Source organism: Gigantopelta aegis, chromosome 8 (genome assembly GCF_016097555.1).
Source record: "Gigantopelta aegis isolate Gae_Host chromosome 8, Gae_host_genome, whole genome shotgun sequence".
In the NCBI taxonomy this organism is placed as follows: Eukaryota; Metazoa; Mollusca; class Gastropoda; order Neomphalida; family Peltospiridae; genus Gigantopelta; species Gigantopelta aegis.
This window is the reverse complement of record NC_054706.1, coordinates 22,520,599-22,534,928: the sequence shown is the minus strand read 5'-3', so window position 1 is coordinate 22,534,928 and position 14,330 is coordinate 22,520,599. Positions and strand designations below refer to the sequence as shown.

At 35.1% G+C, this 14,330-nt stretch overlaps 1 protein-coding gene across 1 annotated transcript in view; it reads right to left on the bottom strand.

The window, feature by feature from the left end:
- The window catches only part of LOC121379182 (cytosolic Fe-S cluster assembly factor narfl-like), a 20,984-nt gene extending 7,658 nt beyond the window's left edge, over positions 1-13,326 (bottom strand). The window contains exons 1-5 of the mRNA XM_041507681.1: positions 13,141-13,326; positions 11,564-11,684; positions 10,938-11,072; positions 9,130-9,378; positions 4,436-4,508 (exon numbers count right to left, since the gene is read on the bottom strand). Coding sequence (XP_041363615.1) covers positions 4,436-4,508; positions 9,130-9,378; positions 10,938-11,072; positions 11,564-11,684; positions 13,141-13,311 — 749 coding nt within the window. The 5' untranslated portion in view covers positions 13,312-13,326. The remainder of the gene's footprint in view (positions 1-4,435; positions 4,509-9,129; positions 9,379-10,937; positions 11,073-11,563; positions 11,685-13,140) is intronic.
- Positions 13,327-14,330: the final 1,004 nt, after the last annotated feature.

Below are 14,330 nucleotides of genomic sequence, written 5' to 3'. Positions count from 1 at the left end.
AATTCATATACTTCCTCACTCCCTACTCTGTTCAGAAAATGCACTGTTCGTACAGTACATTTTATGTATTCCTCCTGTTCCAGATGGTTCGGTAATATAGATCAATCAAATACATGTACTTATTTACCGCCTATATACAGTTTTGCTGTGAATATAGCCAGCTCTCATTAGTGGAGTCTATATACACGGCCTTCGTATATATAGTCACATCGTATATAAACACCATCTAGTTCAGAGTATTCTTTAAAAATGTAACAATTCCTATCTCAAGTCAGCTGTTATGGCATATTTTGCATGATAATGAATTTGACAAGGTGGAAAATGAAGGTGTTCATGATCCAGATGTTTAGAGTTTTTCGTGTACGACTAACGATAAATTTTCCTATAGATGCAAAGGCCTAACTAGTCGGGATTGTCGACGTTTAACATGCTTCTGTTACTAAAATAAATGAATGTATAAGCTTATTATCATTCAGTACATGTTTTTATTATTTTTTAATAACTTATTTTCATTGTTGTTGTTTTTCTATTTACCCTACGTCGCAGAGGACGGTCAAGCGTTCTCGTTACATGAGCTTGTTAAATCAGAGAATGCCCGTCACGTAACTCAAAATAATACGTCACACCTCTGCACTCCAAATAGCCGTTATTTTTCTCAGAATTATGGACTGTACCCTTAAATAAATTATTTTTTATAAAATATCAATAATTAATAAGTGTGATTGGTGGTCATATAGATGGGTTCAATAAAGTACTTTTAGGTACAAATCAAATGTATATATTGTCATATAATACCTTGTTGGGTCAATAATTAGGTCAACCATCTGTGAGAGAGCGCATTTAAGGCAAAGAAAAGGATTTAAAAAAAAAAAAAAAAAAAAAAAAACATTCTTGAAAAATAATCCTTAAATAGTTGACAAACTGTGGTTTAAAAATGGCTACTTTTGCGATTCAAATGCTAAAAAAATCACGTTGAAAGACATCCAATTACAAAAAAAAATAAAAAAAAATGCTTCTTTGATGTTTGTGGTCAAAATAACAAAAACAGACCTTTATTATTGGATACAACACATTTTCGACAATAATAATGTGCAGACGATCATATTATGAAACCCCTAAATGTAATTTCACAGATGGACAACTTATTTATTTGTATTCAGCAAACCTATATTAGAATAGAAAAATAAAACATTTATGTTTTAAAACAATGTAGATACAAATGTGTCTACAGGCATCAAAATTAGAGGCAACCATCAAAACGAAATTTAGGGAGAATGAATTTCGGATCACAGATTGGGAACTGTATTTTTTAAAATGGATTTTAAATAGTTAAAAGGAAAAAATAAATAAAGTATGCCTAAATCTATATTAACATCAGTTTTTGGAAGATTTTATGTCTGTACCTACCATATACAGGCGCGGATCTAACATATAAAATTTTTTTTATTTTTTTTTATTTTTTTATTTTTTTATTTTTTGGTGGGGTGGGGTGGGGGTGGGGGGTGGGGGGTAATATCAATGTAATGGGGATTGATTGGTTAATATAAGTTTGGATTTGAAAGAGATATAAATATTGATGCCCTGAAGCTAAAATCGGAGGATTGATATTTTAGACGTTTATTTTACATAGGTCTAAATGGGTCAAGGTATGCATTTCCCCCATCACCCCCACCTCCACCTACCCTTGTTGAAAGGCAATCTAAATACAAAAATATAGCTCATAATTCTCTATGTTATTAGAAACTATTTTAGTACAGAAATGATTATAGACAATCTTAGTGTTCGCACTTAAGAAAAAAGTTGACAGCACTTTCACCTGCCCATGGGGTTTTTCACTTGCCTGACTTAAAAAAAAATTAATTGTAAATTAAATATATTTATCAATATCCAAACAACATATACTGTGAATAAAAACATTTATTTTGAACAGAACAATAAAATAAAACACCATTCACTTAAAACATTACGTTACAGATTACAATATTTTCATATACATTGTATCTTAACATGTAGTCATTCCACTCTGACTGCCGATGAAATTCATCATGTTCGGCTTGTATGTCTATTAAAAATTATCACTAGCCCGAGATTCTTTCCTTCAAATTTTATAAACATTTTTGTTCCATATATAAATAAAACAGTCAGCATGGTTTTGTATTGCAAATAAAATTTTAAAAAGTAGTGAAAACCCCCAGAAAGAACCCCGAAGTTCAAAACAAAGTCACTCAGAACACTTCGGCCGAAGTGCAAGTCAGAACACTTCGGCCGAAGTGCAAGTAAGAATCAAATGGCTGAGTTGTTTCAAATGGGTCAATATCGGAAGTCCTTGGGTAATCTCACATAATACAATAAGAACGGCTGAAATCATGGTAATTGTGTTCATTTGTAATCCGGATTAACTTTAACAAACAATTTGACTCAATTCTCATTTTGATACAAAGGAAAACATTTTCCGATCACAGTGTCAGAAATTAACGAAAATAGCTGATGTTGGAAAACCCACTGGAAATACCTTACGGGTACAAATAATAAAGTACGGGTACAAATGAAGGGTTCAAATAAATAGTAAACATGGACGACTTTTGCAGAAGGCATACGCACATAAGAAAACATCACGTGGATGCGGTAAAATAGGCATTAGTCAGTGACAAACAGGGTTTTCCAAACTCTGCCTTGTTTTCGCTTTAATAAGTTAAAACCTTATTTACTGTTGCATTAAACTAAAAGCATGACATTTATTTTATTTTAATAATTAATGTTATTTATAAAAAAATATTAACTGTAGACATCAAAATAAGTAAAGAATGGTTGAGAATGGTGCTTTGTTCTCAATAAGATTCTACTGTGACAAACCTACATGTAAATTTGTATCACTTGTGTGTTATATCAAATATTATTTGTATCACTTGTGTGTTATATCAAATAGGATACACACATACAGGTATTAGTACAATGATTTGTATCACTTGTGTGTCATATCAAATATGATACACACATACAGGTATTAGTACAATGATTTTTATCTCTTGTGTGTCATATCAAATATGATACCCACATACAGGTATTAGTACAATGATTTGTATCGCTTGTGTGTCATATCAAATATGATACCCACATACAGGTATTAGTACAATGATTTGTATCGCTTGTGTGTCATATCAAATATGATACCCACATACAGGTATTAGTACAATGATTTGTATCGCTTGTGTGTCATATCAAATATGATACCCACATACAGGTATTAGTACAATGATTTGTATCGCTTGTGTGTCATATCAAATATGATACCCACATACAGGTATTAATTAGTACAATGATTTGTATCGCTTGTGTGTCATATCAAATATGATACCCACATACAGGTATTAGTACAATGATTTGTATCGCTTGTGTGTCATATCAAATATGATACCCACATACAGGTATTAGTACAATGATTTGTATCGCTTGTGTGTCATATCAAATATGATACCCACATACAGGTATTAGTACAATGATTTGTATCGCTTGTGTGTCATATCAAATATGATACCCACATACAGGTATTAGTACAATGATTTGTATCGCTTGTGTGTCATATCAAATATGATACCCACATACAGGTATTAGTACAATGATTTGTATCGCTTGTGTGTCATATCAAATATGATACCCACATACAGGTATTAGTACAATGATTTGTATCGCTTGTGTGTCATATCAAATATGATACCCACATACAGGTATTAGTACAATGATTTGTATCGCTTGTGTGTCATATCAAATATGATACCCACATACAGGTATTAGTACAATGATTTGTATCGCTTGTGTGTCATATCAAATATGATACCCACATACAGGTATTAGTACAATGATTTGTATCGCTTGTGTGTCATATCAAATATGATACCCACATACAGGTATTAGTACAATGATTTGTATCGCTTGTGTGTCATATCAAATATGATACCCACATACAGGTATTAGTACAATGATTTGTATCGCTTGTGTGTCATATCAAATATGATACCCACATACAGGTATTAGTACAATGATTTGTATCGCTTGTGTGTCATATCAAATATGATACCCACATACAGGTATTAGTACAATGAGAAGAATGATGAATGAATAACAAAGAGATGTCATGGCTAGCTCTGCATCAGCAGACAATTTCGCCAAATTAAACTTCAAAAATTGCAAAACCCCAGTTATTTTGTCTCAAAATAACACTTATTCCATAAAATTATTTCGCCAAATCAAACTAAAATTCTCCAATTGTTTTTGAAATTTGCAACTGGCGAGTGCCAGTGCTAGCCCTGGATTTTATAGCACATGTAATAATAATACTGGGAATGTTTTACTTCATAAATGTGTTGTAACCCACAGCCCTGCAGTAATTAATAAATGTATTACCAAACATCATGCTTATTTTGACACAACTACATACATGTGGTCAAAAGGCTGTCCTTCTACATCTATTAGTGAGGTGCCTTCTTTCTCCAGCATTTTCTCCACTTCACCTGAAGCATAATAAAATATTGATATAGTTCTCCACATTCGTAATACCACAGTATGTGACATCATGTCGGAAAATGACACCTCTTCCCTGCTATTAGGTCTGTGCATTCGCATGTCTATTTAAGAAATGTTAACCGGCCTCAGTGGTGCAGTGGTTAAGCTATCAGACTACAGGCTGGTAGGTACAGGGTTCGCAGCCCCCTACTGGCTCCAACCCAGAGTTACTTCTTAAGGGCCTCTTCTCAATGACTAACCACTAACCAACTAACAATTAACCCAGTCCTGGACAGACAGCCCAGATAGCTGAGGTGTGTGCCCAAGACAGCGTGCTTGAACCTTAATTGGATATAATCATTTTAAGGTGGGTAATAAATAAAATACCACATACATTTTCACTAGATATCATTTTTATGAAACTTGTGAACTTTCATTCAGTCAGATGCTAACATGGGAATTTCACTGGTTCTTCGTAAAAATTATATCTGGTCAGAACTTGTTTAACATTCTTTATGCATTTGTTGACTAAACTCATTAAATCTCGAACATTTAGGGAATTGTTTACCTTTAGTTTTCGTTTTCAAAATCATTTACCTGTCTGTCTACCGGCCTCGGTGGTGTCGTGGTTAGGCCATCAGTCTACAGGCTGGTAGGTACTGGGTTCGGATCCCAGTCGAGGCATGGGATTCTTAATCCAGATACCGACTCCAAACCTTGAGTGAGTGCTCCACAAGGCTCAATGGGTAGGTGTAAACCACTTGCACTGACCAGTGATCCATAACTGGTTCAAAAAAGGCCATGGTTTGTGCTATCCTGCCTGTGGGAAGCGCAAATAAAAGATCCCTTGCTGCTAATCGGAAAGAGTAGCCCATGTAGTGGTGACAGCGGGTTTCCTCTCAAAATCTGTGTGATCCTTAACCATATGTCTGATGCCATATAACCATAAATAAAATGTGTTGAGTGCGTCGTTAAATAAAACATTTCTTTTTTTATTACCTGTCTGTCTATTCTGTAAAGCTGTTCCTCATTTTGGTTCTACACGAGAATGGCAAATACAACACATTCCTTTTATGGGCATTACAAAGTTAACACCCCATTACTGGTTACAGCCAATTGGTCAAAGAATATCATAGCTACAAACATATGTACCATTTTTTGCAATGTGAAGTATGGTTGTGGTGTAATGATGCATTGAACTCTAGTTTTTAAATTTGAGGATATCTCCCTTACACAGAATGATCCTTACTATGAATGTGTGGAAAGCCAAATATTTTAATCCTGTTGATATCTTGAACAATCCATGTCTATACTAATCATGATGTCAGGGAACATTTCGTTCAGTATCGCGTCGTGAACTTTCACATATTGCTACACAAATTTAAAACATTAAACAGTAGTTGGTTATTGATTTTTAATCAACTAGAAATATCACTAATCAAGATTTTGAAAACATATTGTTCTCTGAATGTAAAAATGTATGCCATGTGGTAAAAGTGATTATATAAAGGACAACTCCTTTGTGACAATTGATAGTCTGAGCTTAGCTTTACACTTGGCTGCTTTCCCCAGGTCCGTAGAGATTGTTGGCGATGAGTACAATTTAAATAACACTAGTCCCTCCGGCTAGTTAGCTTATATGTTTCAGTGTTTACTAAAATCTGTTTTAAAATCTGGTTCCAACTAATAATCAGACAACTAGCAACTCTTTTAGGCTACAAGTTTCTTAGACCAATAGAAAAATAATTATTATAATATTAGTAATATTTTTTTTATAAATAGCACTGTGATAGATTTAAATGCACTGATCCCTCTTGATGTACATTTGGATCACTGATGGTACAAGAAATGACGCACTCAACACATTTAATTTACGGTTATATGGCATCGGACATATGGTTAAGGACCACACAAATATTGAGGGAGGAAACCTGCTGTCGCCACTTCATGGGATACTCTTTTCGATTAGAAGCAAGGGATCTTTTATATACACCATCCCATAGACAGGATAACACATACCACAGCCTTTGATGTACCAGTTGTGGTGCACTGGTTGGAGCGAGAAATAGCTCAATGGGCCCACCAATGGGGATTGATCCCAAACCGACCGCTCATGAAGCAAGCATAAGGTAAAATATTTATGCGCACCTAAACATTTTTGTTATATTTTAAAGTTAAAATCTTTCTTTAAAAATATTTGTTTCACCGCCACAGTACAATGTAACAATAAATGTGTTACTAGTACTACTGAAAGTTATTTTAATTTAAAAAAATTTTAAACTCAAATAATGAACGCACTTTTAGTGGGACCACCCTGTATTTACTGGCCTGCATGATGGCACATAAGTCTGCACAGCAAACATTAAAACACTTCGTCACAGAAACAACAACAAATAATGGATCTGACTTTTTGTAAGTTCCAACAACAAACACTTCCTGTTTTAGTCAGTTTCAGAAAAAATAGATTGTGCAAATGAGATAAATATAAATGGTGTTCTATGCTCCTTAGTTTGGACAACACAAAATGACTATATTAAAAAGCCCAGGGCAAAAACTTTGATCATGATTCAACAAAAGTTGTCTGTTATTAACTGTGTAAATGAACACAAATAGTGTTCCTTAGACATATAGGACAACAGGGTTGAAAATTAGCGGTTGCCCATGGCAACCTTTATTAGCTAACAGTGACTAAAACATTTACAAAGGTAGTAACAAAAATTAATTTAAGGGTCTGGCAAGCATGGTTCCAGTTAAACAAAAAGAAACACACTGAAACTGAACTGAATTGTGACAAAACACACCGCGTCTGTGCTGATGCGAACTGCATATCTGACAGCAGAAGACATAGACCATCCTCTCTATTTTGACAGTGCCTGACAACGCATTGAAGACACTGCATGTATTTTTAAAATCTGGAAGTCATCGGCTTATTGGAATGGACTGAATACACCATAATTATCCATTTGAGCTGCTATTTGATAATTGTTATTCAATGTTATGGTAAAAAAACAAGGAAGATATTTAATTAACTTATATTATTCTGTGACAAAATCAAAATCGGTCTTGTATGTAGTTCCATCTCACACTAACGTGAGCGCATGCACACCTATAAAAATAACAATTGAACTTTCCATTACTATAGGGCTTATTCCAAAGGCCAGTTAATTGATTGTCATTATTGGTATTGTGCACGAACACACACATGCGCACACACTATTACATTTTACTAAGACAGAAAATATTAATTTTATATCATTGTCCATTTGCATCAAAAGGGAACCGATGAATTGGGATGTAACTTCACAATGAGTAAAGATAAAATTCATATAAAAACATATTAATTTATTAAATATTAAATCCATGCTATCTCAAAAACAAAAATGGGGTAAGAGGGAGGGGGAATTCAGGGTAAGTTTAAAAAAATATATTTATAACTTACCATCAAACTACATAGACTAAATTTTCTTTTCTGATTTAGGTTTAAGGCAATTGATGGAACATCCAAGGTAATCTGGACGACAAAATCGTAATACATCATCAGAGCCATATTTCTGCACAATGCAGTCGAATGGGCATTTGGCAAAATAGTGGATGATTCCATGGATCTCTGTCTTTAGGAGGACAGCCACTCCTGAGGAAATCCTTTATTTGAGATTTTACCTCTTTTGAATCACTACAAAAAAACCTCCCAGAGTAGTTTAATTACTAAAGCCTGTGCAGTTCTACATTTAGTCTCTTTGTACTGCATTATTTTAATATTTCAGAGACAATGCAAGTCATGCTGCATACCTTGGCTGTTCAAGCATTTTATCTTCACCCCTGTATTAAAAATTAGATTTGATATGTATAACTTAATTTTAACTTTATTCATTATGAAGTTAAACGCCAGTTCATCGGTGTTCCTTTGTACAGTGATCACATGGTTATTATAAAAAAAACAAAAAACAATTATAGTTTTAATTTTGGCTCTTCAGTTAAATTTCAATGTGATAATTGGAGGGCTAGTTGGATTTGAGAAGGGCCAGTAAGATTTTTCTTCGACTGGCCCTGCTGGCGACCATGGTTTTCATGTTAATCTTCAACCCTGGGACAATCTTATGATAATTTTAAAACAGACTATAACTAAAAATAAGCCATGCTACAAGTGTAAGCTTCAAAGTCTGAGCAGCCATTTTGCTTGCGTTGTGACACTCAGAGGGAAATTCAAAGTATGCTTGGATGTTTACGTTAACAGATAAAATAAAACATTTATTCCATTTATGGATTCATAAATTACAATAAGGTATGTATTGAAGCTTCTATGTAAACTTGTGTAAGTTGATATACAAGGTTAATCATTACAGTGGTGACCAGCGCGTGTTGACAGGTGATACAAAAACACGTTGATCGAGTCTGGCAAAAGTATACTCTTAGTGCATTAATTCAGAGATTTTTTCAATCAAAGTGTTAATTATCAGTTTTATTCATATGTTCACAATCAAGATGTGTTGTTTTAACCATTGTCTTATGAATTAAATTAATGTTGTTTGTTATTTACAAACATACCCAACACTTGTTTCAAGACGTAATGTAACATAATTAACATACGCAGACTTTTGTGCGGCACAGACTAAGGTGACATGAGTGTACCTGATGTAATGACGCAATCCACATCTCTCGTTTGATACACATCGCTGTAGAAATCTGACCGTGATGCCTCGAGTTTCTTATCAAAACATGGCATCACCGTCACATGGTATAGGTGGTCGGGAGTCTTGTTGAGTCGTCTTGCCAGGTAATCCTTGACGAGGGAGCCCATGATTTGCTGTGGAGATTTCGTCGTGCTGATGTACGGCAGGATGTACGAGCCGTGAGTCTTCTCCGCATAACAGATCCACCCTGAAAACGGAATATGATTGCCACCGTAATGAAGGGTTTAAATACATATTAAAACTGGTGAATATATATAATAAATTCATTCTAATATTATGAATATAATTTTTCTTATAAATGAACATATGCAGTATATATAGAGAATACTACATGGCTGTTAAGATACCATTGATCTTATGAGTTGTTTTAAAATGTATCCAACGAGCAAAACGTGAGGTGGATACATTTTTAAACGAGTTTAGGATAAATGGTATCTAATGGACACAAACCGGCCTCGGTGGCATCGTGGTTAGGCCATCAGTCAACAGGCTGGTAGGTACTGCGTTCAAATCCCAGTCGAGGCATGGGATTTTTAATCGAGATACCGACTCCAAACCCTGAGTGAGTGCTCCGCAAGGCTCAGTGGGTAGGTGTAAACCACTTGCACCGACCAGTGATCCATAACTGGTTCAACAAAGGCCATGGTTTGTGCTATCCTGCCTGTGGGAAATGCAAATAAAAGATCCCTTGCTGCTAATCGGAAAGAGTAGCCCATGAAGTGGCGACAGTGGGTTTCCTCTCAAAATCTGTCTGACGCCATATAACCGTAAATACAATGTGTTGAGTGTGTTGTTAAATAAAACATTTCTTTCTTTCTAATGGACACAAATGTAGTATTCTATTTCTTACATATCCTCGAAAACAAAGTTTTAAGCAAATTTGAACATCTTTTTCAACTAAAAGTTATTTGCAGTTATTATACGTCACAGTGTAATAGATTTCGATAGTGCTGTTTTTTATTGGAGATGTTGCACTGGTGACCTGGTCATCACATAGGAGCAGCCAGTCATATATCTTGAAAACGTTAACAAATGTACATGTGTTAACAAGTATGTGTTATCAAAAACAACGAATAAAGTTCTCTCCAACAGGTGAGTAAAATAAGAAATCTAAATTGATAACTCTTGATGCACTCAACACATTTTATTTATGGTTATATGGCATCAGACATATGGTTAAGACCACACAGATATTGAGAGAGGAAACCCACTGTTGCCACTTCATGGGCTGCTCTTTTCGATTAGCAGCAAGGGATCTTTTATATGCACCATCCCACTGCCTTTGATATACCAGTCGTGGTGCTCTGGTTGGAACAAGAAATAGCCCAATGGGTCCACCAACAAGAATCGATCCCAGACTGACCATGTATCAAGCGAGCCCTTTACTACTGGGCTATGTCTCGTCCCTGATTGTACAAGGAATGTCGTAGAATAAATCCCTCTTGTTATAGTACAATGGTACAACATGATATGTCACAGAATAGGTCCTTACGAATGTAACCTGTGTAACAAAGACCGAATATTGGGTACCCACGAGTCACTAATAAAACAATATACTAAACTGCTCTCACATACTGCTATCCTTTCACCCAATTAATTGATAAAGTTAGTATCGGACTAATACAATTTTACTCAAATGTACATGTATATTTTCGTTTTACATTTTTGCAATAACAGTTATACGTGAACATAATAAGGCTACTGTGTAGTTATCAGTGTGATTAATTTCATTGGAATATGACAAACCTGGACATGCTGATGCCAACATAGGAAGTGAAGTCTTCTCGGTCTCTGACTCTTTGTAACGTCGGACAAATTCTTTACCACTCTCCAACAAACTGAAGTTTCTTGCAAATGTTGTGTCAAAGACATAGCTAACCCCTGTATTAAGAACAAAATCAAAACTTTGTGATAGGAATTTTGTGATAGGCAACATTTTAAGAGTAGTGGACCATTGGTGTCTGCTACTGAAGAAGAGTCTTACTGTTAAAATATTTCAGTACAAAATGCACCGATTCAGCCCTGTACAGAATGTTGTTTAATTTTCATAAAAGGTCATTACTTATATGCATAATAATATAGACCTACTAAATGGCTCAACCACATAACATTATTATCTGAAAAATAGCTGTTAAATTTACAAAAGATAATCCTGCATTTATTTTAGCTCAGTGTAATATGATGTATGTACTCGTAGATAAACACCTGCTTTTATTGTACATTATAATATATAAACATGTGACTTGGGAATAAATGCCTTACGAAAATTCAATCCACAAAACGGATTTATCTCAAAAAGTACTGAACATTCTGATATTTAAATATTCTCCAGTGAACTGAATTTCCAAAAAAATATATAGTTTTAAACTTACCCAGTCCCTTGAAGAATCCTGCCAACCTGAGACCAGCTTCATGAATATTCATTTTGAATTTGGCAGCAAGTGATGCAAGACTTTGAGGCGATATGCTCACGACCAACACTTTCTGTTCTTCCTGGAAAGACAAACATGGTATCAGAATGCATGAGGTGGTTTTTAAGTTGCTGCCAGTCACCACTTACCAGTATATTATTACTACACTAATAAATTTCTAGACTGAACACTGTTTAAGGTACATGGGAAATCAACCACCAGACAGTGTTTGAAATATGCACATGTCCGTTTGTCCGTACAAGTGAAAATCTGCTTAGACAAGCAAAATGTACCTCAGTGTTTGTCCAGTGGATTAGTAAAAATGGTCTATTCAGTTTTATTCGGGGCTTTCTAAAACATCTTCCTTGTAATTGAATAAAACAAACCATTTATTTGTATATGTGAAAATATCAGCCGACAAGTAGATTTTAAAAATATATTTGTCTGGTGGACTAGTGAAAAATTCTGTTTATTTCTATCAGTGCCAGAGACCACTGCATCGCTATACAATATATCAAGTGCAATTTCAAATATAAGAAACAAAATATTAAATAAGCAAATTCTAGTGGTAAGTATAGTGGTAACCAATCAGTTTTCTAGTGTTCAGTGCATCACCGACGGAAACAAACAAGCAAGAAACAACCACTTGTTTAACAACCTCTCTTCACATATTGTTACTTTAAACTTCATGTATGACTATTGGTGTCTAACATGTAGTTATTGCAACTCTACATGTAGGTCTAAAGAGTGACGGAAACAAACAAGCAAGAAACAACCACTTGTTTAACAACATTTCTTCACATATTGTTACTTTAAACTTCATGTATGACTATTGGTGTCTAACATGTAGTTATTGCAACTCTACATGTAGGTCTAAAGAGTGACGGAAACAAACAAGCAAGAAACAACCACTTGTTTAACAATATCTCTTCACATATTGTCATTTTAAACTTCATGTATGACTATTGGTGTCTAACATGTAGTTATTGCAACTCTACATGTAGGTCTAAAGAGTGAGAGAAGGAACCAAGCAAGAAACAACCAAACCCAAAGTCATTTTAAACTTCATGTATGACTATTGGTGTCTAACATGTAGTTATTGCAGAACATGTAAAAGAAAAACAAAAGTCGGTAGGATGCCAGTTTTATTATACTTCGGTTGCTTATAGCAGGGCTATCTCTGGCACTCGCCAAATTCGCCAATTGTGAATTTTAAACACATCTGGCAAATGTTATTTTAATTTGGTGAAAGAATTTCATATCATGATTGATATTTTGTTGAAAATAATGGTGGGTTTCTGCAATCTTTTTAATTTAATAGATAATCTAGCAAAATTTTCTACACACCCAGAGCTAGTCCTGTTTACAGTATTGAATTTTATTTTGCTTTACATAAAATTTTAACTCCCAATCCCCTAAAATATGTACATGTACCATAATCTCACAACTATAAGTAATCTTTCCCTGAACAATTCAAATTTGTTTTTGTTAAAGAAGGTACCCTAGCCTAATTAGCATACAGCTGTAACCATGGTAACCTGTTTTAACATCTTGTTCTCGTGCAGCACCCTGAAGAGTTCCTCCTGACTCTGCTGTGTGATGAGAACGCTCTCGGCCGATGTGATGCAGCCGCTACATGCCAGACAGTCGTTCAGAGTTATCTTGGCCTTCTCCAGCTTAACCTCTTCTCCCGTCTGAAAATAAGACATAAAAACATACACGCTACACGCCAGACAGTCATTCAGAGTTATCTTAGCCTTCTCCAGCTTAACCTCTTCTCCCGTCTAAAAACAAGACACAAAAACATACACACTACATACCAGACAGTCCTTCAGAATTATCTTAGCCTTCTCCAGCTTAACCTCTTCTCCCGTCTGAAAACAAGACACAAAAACATACACGCTAGGTCTCACTACACAGATCACTTCCCGGTTTGAGTTCATTCATCATGGTCCACTATAGTTCCTAATTGTGACAAATTATGGTTCACATATTCACTTCTAGGAAATGGTGACGAATTAAAACGATATGTATGTTTAATGGTAAGCCTTCTGGCTGTATTTTGCTCATGTTATTTTGTAATGTTGTGCATCGACCTTTTGGGACATGGGCATATAGCGCAAGAGACAGCCAGAGTGAATCAGTTAATGAACCACCTGTTCGGACCGGTACTACAGCCAGATGCAGTCATATATATAGCAAAAAACGGAGACAGAAATGTTCTCAATTTTGGAGTGAAAATAAATGCTTATATAATGTATGTTCGCAATGGTGTATGTTGTTAGTGCCAACGAGAACCCGTTCTATTGACAATTTTCATTTGAAGTTGGGCAATTTAACATGGGTTTCAGTGGCAGATGACATCTGTGTAGTGAGACCCTACATACCAGACAGTCATTCAGAGTTATCTTAGCCTTCTCCAGCTTAACCTCTTCTCCCGTCTGAAAACAAGACACAAAAACATACACACTACACGTCAGACAGTCGTTCAGAGTTATCTTAGCCGTCTCCAGCTTAACCTCTTCTCCCGTCTAAAAAAAAAACCCAAAAAGATAAGAAAAATGTTTTATTTAACAATGCACTCAACACATTTTATTTAAGGTTATATGGCATAAGACATAAGGACCACACATATCTTGAGAGAGAGGAAACCCACTGTCGCCACTTCGATTAGCATCAAGGGATGTTTTATATGCACCATCGCACAGACAGGGTAGTACAGATCACA